General features: G+C 53.2%; 1 protein-coding gene across 1 annotated transcript; it reads right to left on the bottom strand.

The window, feature by feature from the left end:
- Positions 1-1,407: 1,407 nt before the first annotated feature.
- On the bottom strand, positions 1,408-12,781 carry SLC4A9 (solute carrier family 4 member 9). The gene is made up of 21 exons (XM_028103752.2): positions 12,549-12,781; positions 12,034-12,194; positions 11,651-11,764; positions 11,176-11,231; positions 10,866-11,023; positions 10,519-10,606; positions 10,014-10,168; positions 9,700-9,816; positions 9,355-9,529; positions 9,059-9,192; positions 8,617-8,879; positions 7,672-7,730; positions 7,258-7,446; positions 7,018-7,131; positions 5,653-5,814; positions 5,327-5,505; positions 4,511-4,583; positions 2,996-3,064; positions 2,585-2,758; positions 1,818-1,970; positions 1,408-1,461 (listed from the first exon to the last, which is right to left on the bottom strand). The coding sequence occupies exons 1-21, from the start codon at positions 12,764-12,766 to the stop codon at positions 1,408-1,410; spliced, it is 2,865 nt and encodes a 954-aa protein (XP_027959553.1). The 5' UTR covers positions 12,767-12,781.
- Between the last annotated feature and the right edge of the window lie 2,321 nt (positions 12,782-15,102).

Raw genomic sequence — 15,102 nt, 5'->3', positions numbered from 1 at the left:
ATTTATTTGACAGAAAGCACAAGCAGGCAGAGCGGCAGGCAGAGGGAAAGGGAGAAGCAGGCTCCCCGCTGAGCAGGGAGCCCGATGCGGGGGCTCGATCCCAGGACCCTGGGATCGTGAGCTGAGCCAAAGGCAGGCGCTTAACAACACTGAGCCACGCAGGCGCGCCATCGCTGCCACTCTCTACCCCCTGCTCAGGAAGGTGACGGAAATCTTGGCGAGCTGCCCTCCAGTCCTGCCCCACTGGTTCCAGTCGACTGAGCATGTGGCAGTTAAGCCAAAGGCTAACAATATCCTGACTTCCGAGTAACACCTGTGAACTGAGAGAAGACATCGTGGGGTCAGAGCAAGTGCACAGGGGCACAGTACGGCAAAGAATATTGCAAAGGAGCTATAGGGGATATGGAAAGCCCGGGAGATCTTGTTCTGGGATAGCTGCTGAATTGCCCTCTAGAATTTTCCACTGCAAATGGTGGGGCTTCTTGGGCTCTTGAGCTTGGAAAGCATGGATAGAAGGGTTTCTGTGGCAAGAAGAGAATTTAGCTTATCAAGGGGGAAAAATGCCAGGCTTTTGCACATGCTGCACCCTCTGCCTAGAACATTTCCCTCCACCTTATTCTGGCCATGCTTCGTTCTTCTTCAAATTTCAAGTTATGGACCATTTCCTCTTCTCCAACTCCCACCACCCCACCTTCACCATCCTCCAAGAAGGGCTTAGAGGTCTCTCTGCTCCCACAGTTGATGCTTGCCTTAGCAAACACTATCCCACTCCAAAAACTCCCTATTGGTCTTTCCCAGTGGATTTTAAGCTGATGAGGTCAGGGACCATAATTATCTTACTTACCACTGTATCTCGTATCTAGATACTCAAGTATAGTACTCATAAACTGTTTTGATAAATGGATGAATAAAAATGGAAGGAATGGCAAAGTGGGCAAGTGACAGAGAATCCCTCCACTTGTCTGGAGTGTGGTTCTCAGCAGCCTAAGGGAGTGGCCTCCAGGGCAAAGGAAAGCAGCAGGGAGCTTTATCCTCCCTCCCTCTCCTCCCCACTCCCTACCATTCTTTTGTCATTATACCTCTTCCTCCCCAGCCCTACATCTCTACATCCAATTTGGTGTGAGCTTGAGCTCCCTCTACTGGCCAGACTTCAGTGCCACAGGGAGCCAAGCCCAGGTATCCTCCCTTATTTCATTCTTGCCTCTGGAGAGACCTTTCTATTCCCTCCCCTACTTTGGAGTTCGTGAGGAACTGGAACATGAAGGGAAAACAGGGGTAGCCAGCACACTGGAGGTTTCCAAGGTCTGAGCCCCCACCTCCCCATCCTCGACCCCAGGGGCACTTCCCTCACATCCTCACCTCGTGCTCAGTTTCCTGGAGTCTCTATTCCTAAAACTCCTACTCCAGCTAATTCACAGAGATATTGATTTCTGGAGCCCTTGGCTGATACATCAGCTCTGACTGCAAAAGAAAGATCCCAAGATAAGTTGGGAGTAGACAGAGACAGAGCAGAGAGAAAGGGGCCCAGAAAGTGAAAGGATATAAACCCACACTGAGACAAAGATTATGGTTGAAAAGGACCACCAGAGCTGTCCCCAGACCTTTCTACCCCCATGGATTCATAAACCAGGGCCCCTGCCCTCTAAAGAAAGATTTCCCTCACCCCTTCAGTGTACCTATGTCCCCCTAAGGGGAATTATTGTGTTAATCAGATCTTCAGGTTTAATAGAAATATTAGACTTTAGGGATAACTCCTGGACAAAAGTGCTCTCCCCACCCCTGCCCCCTTCTCCTGAGAGGGCCCATCTGGGGCTCACATCTTCACTGTCACCACTGAGTGAATATTCTGGCTCCAGCCCCTTCTCAGGGATGCTCCTTTCCTTCTCTGGCATCAGCTCATCCAGCCAAAGGAGTTCCTGTGGTGAGAAGACCCTCTCCAGTGCCTTTCGGACCCCCACCAGGCCCAGCAACTGCAGGGATAGGAACAAGACCCAGGACTGTCAGCAATAGCAGCAGAAACATGAGCAGCAGTAGCACTTATTGAGCACTTCCTGTGTACTAGGCATTGTGTATTGTTTCATTTAATGCTAACACATTCCTATGATATATATATAATTGTTCCTATTGTATAGAGAAAGAAACTGAAGCCCTAAGAGTTTAGAAACTTCCCAGAAGTCACACAGCTGGGATCCGATAATCAGATTGGTCCTACTAGAAAGCCCAGGGCTCTTAATTTCCTCAGGGACTAAGGATAAGGCCCAAAACCACCAGTGGCATCGCCTCACTGAGTAACAAAAGTGCCAGTATTGCCTCTCCCAGGGCCTCGGTTTTCTTTTGGACTTTATATCCCTGTCTGTGGTTGATCAGCCAAAGAGGTTGTAAATGGAGTTGAATCAGGTATCCCAGGATCAGCCTATCTGTGGGCATCTCTCAGCCATCTTTCTCTGTCCTAAGATTCCCAACCAGGCAGAGTCAGGGCAAGTGAGAGGGGGAGAGTCTTCCTCCTGTGGAGGCTTTGGCCACCCTCCCAGGCTCAGAGTCTCCCAGGATCCCTGGGACACTACCCAGCCCTGCCCCAAGTCACCATGAGGGGGAAGATGATGGCTGCAGGGGTAGACTTGATTATCCAAAGCAAACCCAGGCAGGCAAGCTGGATGGCTGTGAAGAGGTGGACCCTGCTCAGAGGTACGTGGCGCAAGAGCAGGAGGTCTGGCTGATGTTTTGCTGGCATCAATAATAGCTGTACCCTCTTTGTGAACTAGGGGAACAAGAGGAGGAGGAAAGCAGGGTGTTCAGCCTGGAGGGTGTCACTGTTAGCTATCGAAGCCTAGCATGGGGGGGGAGGCCCCCTCCCCATTCAGAGCGTGGCAGCAGGGTCCTATGCCCAGGAGAGTCAGGAAAAGAGGATGGGAGAGGACTTGGCAAGTGTAGGCAGGAGGTAGCAGCAGGAAAGAGGAGGAGGAGTGGGACTGCGTGGTAAATATAGTGGGCTCACCTGAATGCTGCTAATCGCTGCCACCCCCATGTACAGGAAGATGCCATAGAGCACAGGCATTGGGATGAACTGGTAGGAAGAAGTGGAGAGCTGGCAAAGGAGCTCACTTGTGCCAGCTGCCCAGATGCCCCCCGCCCCCCACTGAGCCTCCAACTCCAGCCTCCAGTATCTACGTCTAAGCCCACCCAGCCCTTTCTTTTCCTTTCCGACTTTGCATGCCTGATACTGAATCCTCAAGACAGTCAGAAGAGGTAAATTCTATAATTGTCTCCATTTTACAGAAGGGGGAATTGGATTTTAGAGAGACTAAGTTAACTGGCCTTCTTCTCCAATCTTATCTATCACGTTCTTCTTTGCTCTCTCTGTTCCTGCTATATGGCTTCCTTTCCTTCCCCCAACATGCCCAAGCTTATTTCTACCCCCTTGCAAAGCCCTTTGCTTTGCTTTGCTATGTCCCTCCACCTACAATGGCCTTCCTTGACTTTCTTCTCACTACTCAGGCTTTCTCACTGCTCATCTCTTGACATCCCAGAAGGGTGAGACCTTTTCAATCTAAAGTAGACGTCTTGCACTCTTAATCACCTTACCCTCTTATATTTTTCATTAGAAGTAATCACCATCTGAAATTATCCTATTTTATTAATTTTTTTCATCTGTCTCTTCTCACCAGACTATAAGCAGTTGATGGTCTCTTTTGATGACTACTATATCCCCAGTCTTTGGAACAGTGCCTAGCATATGGTTTATGTGCAGTAAATAGCTGCTGAATGAGAGTCACCTAGTTAGTAAGCAGCTGATCCGGTCCATCTGGCTCTTTCAACTACTCCACTCTCACCCAGCTCCATGACCTTTCCCTCCCCAAACCTCTCCTCACTGGTGACTGTTGTATGCCATTCTCCATGCCCTCCTTGATTGCTTTGCTGCTTTGGCTTGTTGAAACTTTCTGTGATTACCTGTTACTTAATTTTTGTTCATGTGTGTATGTTGCTGATAGGGACTTGGCTCCATATCTTTTTTCAATACTCCTGCCCCTTCCTGCTCCCCACCCGCTTCTCCCAAGTGCCTAGCAGAGCCTTGCGCATGGCAGGTATTCTACAAACATCTGGTAAGGGAGCAGTGAAGGGGTTTTGCCTCAAGGTTTTTCTGGGGCGTGATGATCACACTTTGTTGGGAGGCTGGAGCAAGGGTACCATACCACTTGGCCCATAGAGGAAGGTGGCATGCCCACACCCTGCTCCACTGGGTAGAAAGCCCTCTGGGTAAGAGGTTGTGTTCTCAGATGGACCTGAGAAACTAGCTCTCTTGGTGATCTTTTGTAAGCTAACCTCTTTAACCTTCAGCTTCCTCATTTGCAAAGTACGGATGCCTTCAGGGTTCATGGGAGGATCAAATGAGACCAAGTGTGGAGAAAACAGCACAGTGCCTGGTGCACAGTATTTAGCCAGTGTCAGTTCTTGCTTTCTTTATTATTGGTACTGCCATGCCCAGCCCCTGACGCCAGCCTAACAAAGGTACCTTGAGTACAGGTGCCAGGAAGATGGAAGTTCCTGTGAGGATGAACACCACCAGGCCTGTCAGCCTCTGCTCCCTGTGATGCGGAGAGGGAAGAGTTAGCCAGGGTCTGGGAGAGCCCCCAAGGTGCCGGACTGGAGATGAGGACCAGGTACTACTACAGGCACTGGCAGGAGGGAAGTGGAGGGATCCCCCACTAGTCACCTGGCAGGGAGGGGGCCTTAGCACGGTGTGCAAAATTGGTGGAGAGGAAGGGGCACGGCACTTCAGTTTGGCTGCCCCAGGCCTCTCCATCAGCTCAAGCTCATAGGTTTTTATTTTGATTTTGATGAAAAGTTAGCAATTTTTACACTGCCATAAAAACTTTTACTTCACGGTTTCAAAGTTAATTTCACATACTTTCCACAGATTGTGTTTCCAATAGTTACAAAATTGTTTTTATGATGGTAACTCTGTAACATCAGTGAGGTACTCCTACACTGAGCGGGGGGGGGGGGTTGGGGGGTGGAGGGGAAGGGGGGTGGGTAATTAGCTGGCACCTCACCCTCGCTCAGCCCTGGCTGCCTCTGCCTTTACATCTATGAGGCTCCTCTCGAGGGCCCACCCAATCCCATGGCTGAAGGAGAATGGGGGAAGATCTGACACACCCGTCTCAGCCCAGAACCCATCCATTCACTCCACTGCAGTGCTCATGGAGCAGTGAGAGAGCCCTCTGGAGTCACCAGCTTAGAATTTAAGCTGTCCAAATAAGTGCTTTGTATCCCACCATACCACCTTACTGACCACCTCTCACTCTAGCCTCCTGAATGCTGGCCTCACCTGATCCCCAGGAAGCTGCGCGGCTCCCCCAGAGCACAGGCTCTGCTTTCTCTCCGAAGACTGTCCATGTGGGCCAGGGAGATGACTGTGGCTGAGACGTACCAGGGTAGCCCCAGCACTGATGTGAGCAGCATCAGCAGAGCCACACAGAAGAGGTCCAGGTGGAAGCCAGCTCCCTTCTGCAGGTAGTGGTGGAGCACTGAGGGTGAAACTAAACCAGACCTGGGCTCTCTCTCCTCTGGAGTGGGAGAGGGAGGTCCTGGACTCCATCCTAGAGTTTCTGTCCCTCGGTCTAGGGACCTAGGGTCTTACCTGGCAGGCCTTACCTGCAGTTTATATTCAGCACGGTTGAGGATGACTGCTGTGATCTGCTGGTCCATGAAGATGAGGACAGATAGCAGCAGGGCAGGTAAGGCTGCTGCCACACTTAGCCACCAGGGGTTGGCTCCAAAAGGTGACACCAGCCAGCCACGCCCAGGGAGTGTGGGCTGGGAGAGGGTGTTCCATGGACAAGTTAGAGAGGGTCTCCCAAGAGTACCTCACCTGCACACCCTAGCATTGGCATTCTTCTATAACCCCTTACCCCCATTCCAAGACCCCAGATGGTAGGTAGGAGCAGTATGTGTGCATGCACAGCTGGTTCAAAGCACCTCAGTGTCTTAAAAAAAGGGCAGAAGGAGGGGGACCACCCTGGGGGTTGAGCTGGAGCCAGGGGCTCTGGACTTTGGTTCTCAGAGGCCCTCCCACCCTGCAAGAGGAGGGGATGGAAGGTGAGGCCCGCCCGCACTTCTTGATGTACAGAGCCCTTTCCCCTAGGCACACACACCCCCCCCCCCCAACCAGGGTGGAGCGACTCAGGCTCAGACCTGCCTTGATCTGGGACAGGCACAGGGCTGGGTGTGTCTGCGTCTGCTCTGATTATAAGCGTCTGTGTGGGGGAGGGGACCCAAGTTGCCGTCTCAGATTCTGAGCCACTGAGGCTACCCCAACTTGAGTCCCCCTGCTCTCCTGTCCTGGGGGAAGCTGGAGAGAAGGTCTCCAAATGCCCAGGCAAAGTCTAAGTGCTAAGTCAGTGCTAAGCCTTGTCCTGTGCACTGTCATGCCCTTGGTAGGGAGCTCCAGCTTTACCAGATCAGAGCCGGCAACTGGGGGTTCAAAAAAGAGAGTGGGGAATAGTGGAGTGGGTAGGGCCAACCTATGACAACAATAAGTAACATTTATTAAGCTCTTGGTATGTGCGAGTCCCTGCACTGTGGTAAAACGCTTTACATTCATCTTCTGTGAACCTCAAGACAACTTATAGAGTAGGAGCCATTGTTATTTATTATTTCCATTTTATAGATGCATAAATTGAGGCTCATTGATGAGAGATGTGGGTTAATTTGCCTAAGGTTTTACAGCTAGGAAGTGGCAGAACAGGATCTCAAACCCAGGGCTAGCTGAGCAGAACTCATCCTCTTAACCCCTAATTTATAATAATAGCTGCCATGTAGTCTGTACCACTGTGTCAGCAGCAGTACCTCATTAATCCTCACAGCAACTCTGTGAGGTCATTATTATTATCCTTTCTATTTTATAAGCGAGGAAATGGAAGCTCAGAGGAAGAGAAGCAGGGGATCTATGCATTTCCTCCTCCAAGGTCCTGTGTGCTGGCCCTGCTCTCCCCTCTGCCCTATACTCCCAGCTCTCACCTTGAACTCACTGGGCACCGTGAGCTTTGGCGTGGCCAGACCCAGGAAGGAATCAAGGCCACAGCCCAGCAGCATGGCCAGGACTGAGGAGAAGTCACCGAGCACTCTGCGCACCTGGCCACACAGTGGACACTCAGTCAGATTCAGGCCCACCAGCCCCCTCCTTCTTCACTCTTTCCCATGCACAGACAGGGCCCAAGGCCAAGAGCCAGCACTCTCCCACAGAAAGGTAACACTCACCACAGAGGGGAAGAAGCGGCTTGCCTTCACATGCTTGAGGGCTGTGGCTAAGAGGAAGGAGGTCAGGAAGAGGAGGAGGGAGAAGAAGGCGATGTCTGGGACTGTATGGCAGCTGGGGCCGCGAGGCTGGCCTCCCCGCCGGGCACACTCAGGTGGGGGCAGCAAGGAGGCATTGACCAGGCCAAGGTCCTGTGTGGAGGGCGTCATCAGGGATGGGGTGGCAGAATAAACATTGGCTGACACTCACTGGGACAGCAAGGGCCCAGGATAAGAGGTCTCCAGCCACAGCACAGGTCTGGGCCTCTGTGACCCATGAGGGTTTCCCTAGCCTATGGGGTGGGAAAAGCCAGGCACCACTGACTTCTTGGGCTCCCAGCCTTTCTTTCCCAGACCCTCCCAGGAACAGGCCCTCACCATACTTGAGATGTCATCTCTGTCTTTTGGTTCTGTCCTTGTCCACTCAGACTCATTTCCTGGGAAGCAGAGAACAATTTGGGTATATGCCCGTCCCCTGGGAACCTTCTCCAACCCCTCAGAAGTCTAACCTCATGGGTCCAAGTAAACCAGAGAGTTCTTAGTTCTGACTCATCTGTCTGCTGACTCCAATCGCTACCAAGTCTGCGCTCCTCAGAACATTGCCTGGCCCCTTCACATTCCTTACCTATCTGGATCCCTGGTGCCAGAGACAGGACTGGCCAGAGCAGAGGCCTAGCATGTTTGCTTAATGGATGAGTACACCAATCTATGGGTTTCTACCAGGACCAGAACTGGTTTTGTTCATGTCCAGCAGAGTCTGGCACTCTTGAGAGGACATCTCTTCCCCATTCCTGCTGCTTCCTTCCACATGGAGGTATTTGTGCAAAAGTACTATGCTGAGCGGCTCTCCCCCTGAGTCGTCACTCAGACTAGGGAAAGAGCAGCAACTTATTTGATTGGTGAGTTTGAGAGAAGAAGCTGGGCATGCCTCTCCCTGTCCCCTCCTCTCCTCACTCTTGGGAATAAGCTGGCTGCACCGCGCATACATTTAGCTCTGCTCCTCTGGGGCAAGACAGTCCCTGTCCAGTGCAGCCAGGACTGGGTGCATAAATCTATCTAATTTAGGTTTCATTGTTAGGAAGCCCATTCCCCCACAGATATAAGCATGTTCTTCAATCAGCATTGTCAGAAATAAAGACAATATTGGGCCTGCTCTGTTACTTCTCAATTGATCCAAAACCAGAGTGGGGAAGAGTGCTGCTGGTTTTGGGGTAAGTATTCAGGATTCTGCTGAACTTAACAAGGGGGGGATAGCAAGGGGACAACCCCTCCCCCTCCTGCATCCTTCCCCATCTTGCCAAACTCCCTGTTTCCCTCACCCACCTCCCAGGTCTGGGTACTGGCAAAAGCAGCCATAAGCAGGATAGCCAGGGCTCTGGATAGGATAGGCACTTGTCAAGCTCAGCATTTTGCCCACAGCATCGTAGATGAAGATGAGGCTGATGAGGGCACAGAAGCCTTCTTCGGTGAAGCGGGTAAAGTAGCGTACCAGCACGCTGGCCTCTGTGGCCACCAGTGCCAGGCAAAATGTGGCCACCCAGATGCCCACCCACAGGCGGAAGGGTAGGTAGTCCAGGCTGTAATCTCTGGGGGGGAGGGGGGGATGAGACAGACAGGAATTGGCAGAGTTGTTCTGCTGTCCACTTAATCCAGGTTAGGTGCCCCTGGAGCCAGACAGTTTCCACCCTTCCCTACTGACCCAGCCAGGACCCAGGCTGAGAGTGTGGCTAGTGAGGGTCTGGTGACAGTTAGGGTATTCTCCTACCTACTGAAGGAGAAGAGCAGGCGCTCGAAGACCAGCACTGGCCCCGTACTGCTGAGGATGGTGAGGGGTTGGCCAGCCATCAGGCAGAAGGCAGCTCCAGCCACTGCAGTGCCCAGGAAACTTTCCAGCACCCCCTAGAAGCCAGCAGGGAACCCTGTCCGCACAGGACACTGGAGTCCTCAGCACAGCAACCCAAGCTTCCAGGGAAGCCCACCCATTGTCCCAGGGAAGGGTAAAGGGCATGGCTGGCAGAATACCAAAACTTGTGCCTGCTTCCCTCATGCCTCCCCACTCACCTGAGCACCATTGGTCGCTTCCCCCAGCAGACCCCCAAAAGTGATGGCATTAGTGACGGTGGCCAAGTAAATGTAGAGCACGGCTGAGAAGCACTGGGGATGTAGCGCATCCAAGAAGTCGCTGGGGTACCATGAGGCCTTCCGGCGCACATCCTGGACAAGGCCCCCAAACAGCCTCCCACCCATGGTTTGTCAGTGATCCAGGTGACCCCACCCATGCCCCTATCCCTGCTACTTTCCCTGGGACTGGGCGATCCCCTCCACAGTGAGCATATGCCTCTGTGCCCCTGTGACCCCTGCCCCTCCCAGTACCCTTACCCTTGCTCTCACCCCAGCTCACCTCACCTTCCTGTCCGCTGTAACTCTGGGCTGGGTGCCTGCGGCCAGTGGCCATACCTGTCCTCAGCCAGGGCCCCATGCCGGGCAGAGCGGCCCTGGACCTCCCTCAGTTGTGAGAGGAGCCTGAAGAGAATGGGAACCCAGGTGGCCTGAGGATCTCCAACCAGAACATGACTGGGCACCCTGCCCCCTGGTGGCTGCTCGTGTCTCTGCCAGCAGGCTTGGAATCCAAAGGTAAGGTTCTAGCCCTTTCCTGGAATCCCCTACCCTCTTCAACAGTGGGAGTGGACCCAAGGTCTGTGGAGAAGGCCCCCATATACCTTTTGTGCTGGGAGGGCAGACATTTAGGTGGGGCAATCCGGGCTGTCGGGTCCCACCGACCTGGAGGCAGCACTGTCACCTCCTCTAGGAAGGCATCCAGGGCTGCCAGAAGGTGTCGAAGGTTGCTGGCCCGACGAACTGACCACTGGAATTGCTAGGGATAGGGGCACAAAGGGGCAGTAAATGCAGATCTGGACGCTTACGTGCATTTTTGCAGTCTCAAAGCTAGACACAAGTCAGATAGGCAGACAGGTCATTCAAGTATTCACTCATTAATGCACGCATGCGATGAGTATCCATTGGCTGCCTACTATGTGCCAGCACGGTGCTAGGTAAGAAACCTCAGTCCTCATGCTCACGGACACAAAACCACACTCTGCCTCATTGCTGTATTCTGTCACACATCGAGAGTCCACACGTGCATACTCACACAAGTCTATGTGTGGGCATGTGCACACACGTGCACACACACACAGACACACACACACACCCTGCCCAGCTCACCGGATCACTGAGGAGGACGGCCATTGCCCGGCCCATCTCATGGTAGCCCTTTCCCAGTGTGGAAGGACCAAGGAGGAGGCAGAAAAATCTGAAGAAGGAACCAGGCCCCAGAAATATAAGAGGTTGCTATCCCATAAGGAAGTCCTGACCTCTGACCTCCTTACCAGCCCCCATACATTCACTCGTGTGCACACCTACTTTGCAGCCCTGACCACTAGCCCCTCCACAGACCCCTGAGCACCGTCCTGCACTCACTCCCAAAAGAACTAGACAGAGACCTCCCAATTCCCTCCCTAGTAAAGATCCTTCTTCTGGTTTCCAGAACCCTTGACTCTCAGCAGGCTTACCTGCTGGGAAGGGGAACCTCAGTGAGGGGTCCCAGCACCACTGGATCCCGCAGGCGCACAAAGGCCCCCAGGGGCTGCGCCAGGAAGCCCAACTCTCCTGCCAGCACAACTCCTGCCTCAGCCCCTGGAGGCAGCTTCCGTCTCAGGGGGTTCTGATGCTGGATGGGGGTTCAAGGAGACACAAAGGATGAGAGCTTATTTGGGGAGGCGGGTGTTGGCAGAATACTGATTGATAATGAGGCCAGTGGAGGGTGAACCTCTGTTAATCCCTGACCCCTCTCCCAGCCCTGCCCAAGGAAGGGCCACAAACCTGTTCCTTCAGTGGGGCTTCCTCATTGTGAGAAGCCTCTCTTGGATGGGCAGACCCTTCAAAACAGGATTAGGCAGTGACTAAGAGCACGGGCTTTGGAGGTGGATGCACCAGGGCTTCCTGACCAGCTTTACCTCTAACAAACTATGAAAACTGGAGCTTCCCCTCTCTGAGCCTCAGTTTTCTTATCACTAAAATGGGGCTAATTGTGGTACTACCTCACAAGATGGTTGTGAAGATTAAATGAGATACTACATGTAAAACTTCTGGCACAATGCCAACCAAGAACATCCCTTCCCAGAACTCTGGCCCCTCCACTCTTCTCCCCTCACCATTACCTCCACTTCTCACCCATGAGACCTGAGTTGAGGTATAAGCCCAGGCTAGGCTGGTCTTGGTCCAGGAAGGGGGCAAGGGGATCTGGGACCCTCCCACCCAGGGCTTTTGGTCCTGGGCCCAAGGACAGGCCTCTCACCCTGGCAGGGCCTGGTGCCTATGGGCTGGATGAGGTGCTGGGGTCTCTGCAGCAGCAAGGCCTGCAGCTGCCCTCTCAGCTCTGGGCTCAGCGACTCCACTCTGGTCACCTGTTCTGAAGAACAGAGGTGGGGCTCCAACACTTTCCTGAGAGCTCCCTGCCCCAAAACTCTTCCCCTTTCCCCTCTGCCCAGGTCCCTTTCCATTCTGGGGGTCTCAGGGAACTTGCTCCTCTAGTCTTCCATCTCCCCCCACACTGTGACAGGTAAGGATAATCCCTAGGGTGGGGTGGGGTAAGCTCTGGAAAGTTCTAAGATTTGGGGGGGAAGTCCCGGGGAAATGACATGGCTGCCCAGGCCCTCCCTGCAAAGGCTCCCAGCATACCCACGAGCTCCAGGAAGCTCTGAGCTAGACAGTCCAGCAGCACAAGGCCCTCAGCCAGCAGGCTGCGGAGCTTCTGAAGGCTGGGCAGTGCCAGGGTGGGCACGTGAGGAACACTCCACCGGCCTGCACCCACCTCCAGCTTCTCCTCAAACAGCACCCATCTGTGGTGGAGAGGAGTGGACTATGTTATTGGGGCCATCTCTCCCAGGCCCAGGAGTGGGGGGACACAGGAGAGGCAGGGAAGGTAGGGCAATGGGGGAGTCCTGGGCCCAGTGGTGCAAAGTATGCCTCTTCCTGGGCATTCACCCCTCAACTGAGGTCTTGGGGAACTCAAAAGTAGACTGCATAGAAAGCTGAGCATTATGGAGGGTGAGGGTCTGAACTGGAGAACACAGAGAGGAACTCCTGATTGAGGGTTAGAGTACCTCCTCACACAGGAGGAGCTACGGGTCATAGAGGAGTCCCCAGCTGGCGAAAGGGAAAGACCCCATAAAACTGCCCTGGGTCCCACTCACCTGCCCGTCTCTCTCCACTCCAGTGCCTGGGGCCAGCCCAGAAGCTCATTCAGCTGAATGAAGAGCAGAGGGTCCTTGGGTACCCCCAGTTCCCCTCTGTCTGTGTCTGAGGGTCCATCAGGGCTGGGGCCAGAGCCAGGGCCACTGTCCAGCTCTCCTGTGGGCACATTTTCACAAGCACTGGAGACCTCAAACTCCTCCTGGCCTGGTAGCTTCATCTTGGGGAGGCTTGCACAGACTTTCATGGACTGGTACAGTCCTAGATTTTGAGTCCAGGGGCCCTGTGGCTGGCTACATTTATAATGCAACCCCCCACCCCCGGCACTGCCCCAGCAAGCAGCGCAACACAAACAAGCAAGGCCTGCTGACTCCAGAGCCAACCGGGTCATTCCCTTTCCCACTTGCTTTCCCCAGCCCTTGCTGCCTGAGAATGTTTGTTAAGACTAACCTGATCTTTCCCAGGCTCTCCAGAAATGCCCAGCCTGGAGCCAAAATCTTGTGTGCATTTTCTGTGGGATCAGGTCTGACCCCGCTGTGTTTTGTGTAAATTAACAGGAGTAAGTCACTGGCCCGGGTCTGAGGACTGAGACCCTCAGATTATCCTGCCTGCTACTCTGTATCAAATACAAACACCAACCCCCCCCAGGACTGTTTTGGGTGTCACCAACACACCCTAAGGGCACCCATTTGGATAAACACAGACCTAAAAAGTAACTGGGTCTGTGGAAGCCAGGCTACTGTAAGGGAGACACCAGGCGGAGTCCCAGCTCGTTGAAGGGCAAAGGAGGCATTGCAGGGAGAACACCGTGCCTGAAGCTTAAATTCCTTTGTCCAACCACACCTGGAAACTTTCCAGTTTAGCTGTGTCCCTGGGGTCTGCCCTTGTAACTCAGCCGGGCAGTAAGGGCAGAGGTGCCAACTAGAGTGTGTGTATGAAGGAGTTCCTGGAGCCAAAAGAACAAAGGAGAATGTGGTCTATTAGCAAGTCCTGTTGGCTCTATCTTCAAAGTAAACCCAGCATCCAACCACATCTCCCCATCTCCCACACTTCTACCCTGTTCCAAGGCTCTGTCCTGTCTCACCTGAATTATTTCAAGGGCTTTCTAATCTGTTGCAATCATCTCCCTGCTTCCATTCTTCCTTCCTTGCCCAAAGTTCTTAATCCTCATAGCAGCCATAGGGATCCTTTTAAAAGGTAGTCAAGCTACATTACTTTTCTCAAAACTCACCCAATACATTCCCCTTACTCCTAGAAAAGAAATCAAACTCTGTTATGACCTATAAGATCTACAGTCTGGCCCTAGCCTACGTCCCTGGCCACATCTCATACCATTCTCCCTTGCTCACTCCTTTCCAGGGGCATTGGTCTTTGTTACGCAAAGCCTGTTCCTGCCTGGGGGTCTTTTTGCTGCAGCTCGTCTCTTCACAAGGAAAGCTTTTCCCCCAGATCATCACATGACTGGATACCAGTAATCTAAGCGTCATCTTAGACGTTACCTACTCAAGGAGACCTTGTGTTTTCCGCCCAGCCCTGTGTCTCCCATCACTGTTCTCGGTTTTATTTTCTTCCCAGCAGTTATCACTACTACTGTCTGCCTCATTTATTTGCCGTTTATTGCCTGCCCCGCCACACACACACACATACTGGAATGTATCGTTCACGGAGCAGGTATTTTACCTATCTTCTTCAACGGCTGCCCTTAGCGCACCTAGTGGCCCTCAATAAATACTTGTTCAATGAGCGCATGGAGGAGGGAGAAGGGAGGGGCTGGGAAACAAATGCACTTCTCCCGGAGGTCACACGAGGGCGCTGCTCCACGCGGACAGGATCGCCTGGTCCACTCACCAGCCCCGTTTGCTTCCCCAGTGGACCCGCCAGAGCGCAGAGATGACAAAAGGGCAGGAAGGGGTCCTTAATCCTCCAACTTTCCCTGGATTGGCCTGGCGGAATGGGATGTGGGGGGAGCGCAACAAGGATGGAGAGAGAGGGCTAATCGTGCTCTTTTGTCAAACCCTCCACTAGATACATGGGACGCCTCTCCTCCCTCAGAAATGCGACTTGGGCTGATTTCTCCCCACTAAACCCAGGTATGGACTTGGAGCGCAGCATTTGCCCCAAGTCCAAGGAGGTCCCAGGATAGGAATGAAAGGAGTGAGTCACTCTATTACCACTTGGAGAGGAGGTGCTGAGTCTGAGGGGGGAGTTGTTTTCAGCCCCAGGAGGAATAGAAACTGGCCCCCTAACAGGGCCTGGAATCCCTGTGACCACCCACTTCAAGAATGTGCCCCAACCTCAGGGCAAGTGATTCAGGAGAACCTGAGGGAACAGGAACAGGCACTTGGCATGAATAACCCCCCTCACATACACAGCCTCCCTTCCCATCCCCACTCCTGCTAAAGTTCAGAGGGTCTTGCCTTGCCTTCTCTGTGGCCCCAAATACTCTGCCTCCCAAGGATGCCTGCGATAGAGGGCCACCATGCCTCCACTCTCCCCAGGCTCCCTTCCTTCCTCTTGGGTCCTAAGTGCCCTGAGCTGGGCAGGTTGGTGAGAAAC

This window comes from Eumetopias jubatus, unplaced genomic scaffold, assembly GCF_037043125.1.
Source record: "Eumetopias jubatus isolate StellerSeaLion01/CBP00866 unplaced genomic scaffold, mEumJub1_p1.0 scaffold_5, whole genome shotgun sequence".
NCBI lineage: Eukaryota > Metazoa > Chordata > Mammalia > Carnivora > Otariidae > Eumetopias > Eumetopias jubatus.
This window is presented reverse-complemented; position numbering and strand designations above follow the sequence as displayed.

Excerpts from the sequence above, each read along its gene's own strand:
- SLC4A9 (XM_028103752.2), bottom strand. The coding sequence starts at position 12,766 with ATGAAGCTACCAGGCCAGGAGGAGTTTGAGGTCTCCAGTGCTTGTGAA. Across the intron at positions 9,193-9,354 it reads AAGCGACCAATGGTGCTCAG|GGGGTGCTGGAAAGTTTCCT; the intron begins GTGAGTGGGGAG and ends GCTGGCTTCTAG. Across the intron at positions 7,447-7,671 it reads GAGATGACATCTCAAGTATG|GACCTTGGCCTGGTCAATGC; the intron begins GTGAGGGCCTGT and ends CCCTCCACACAG.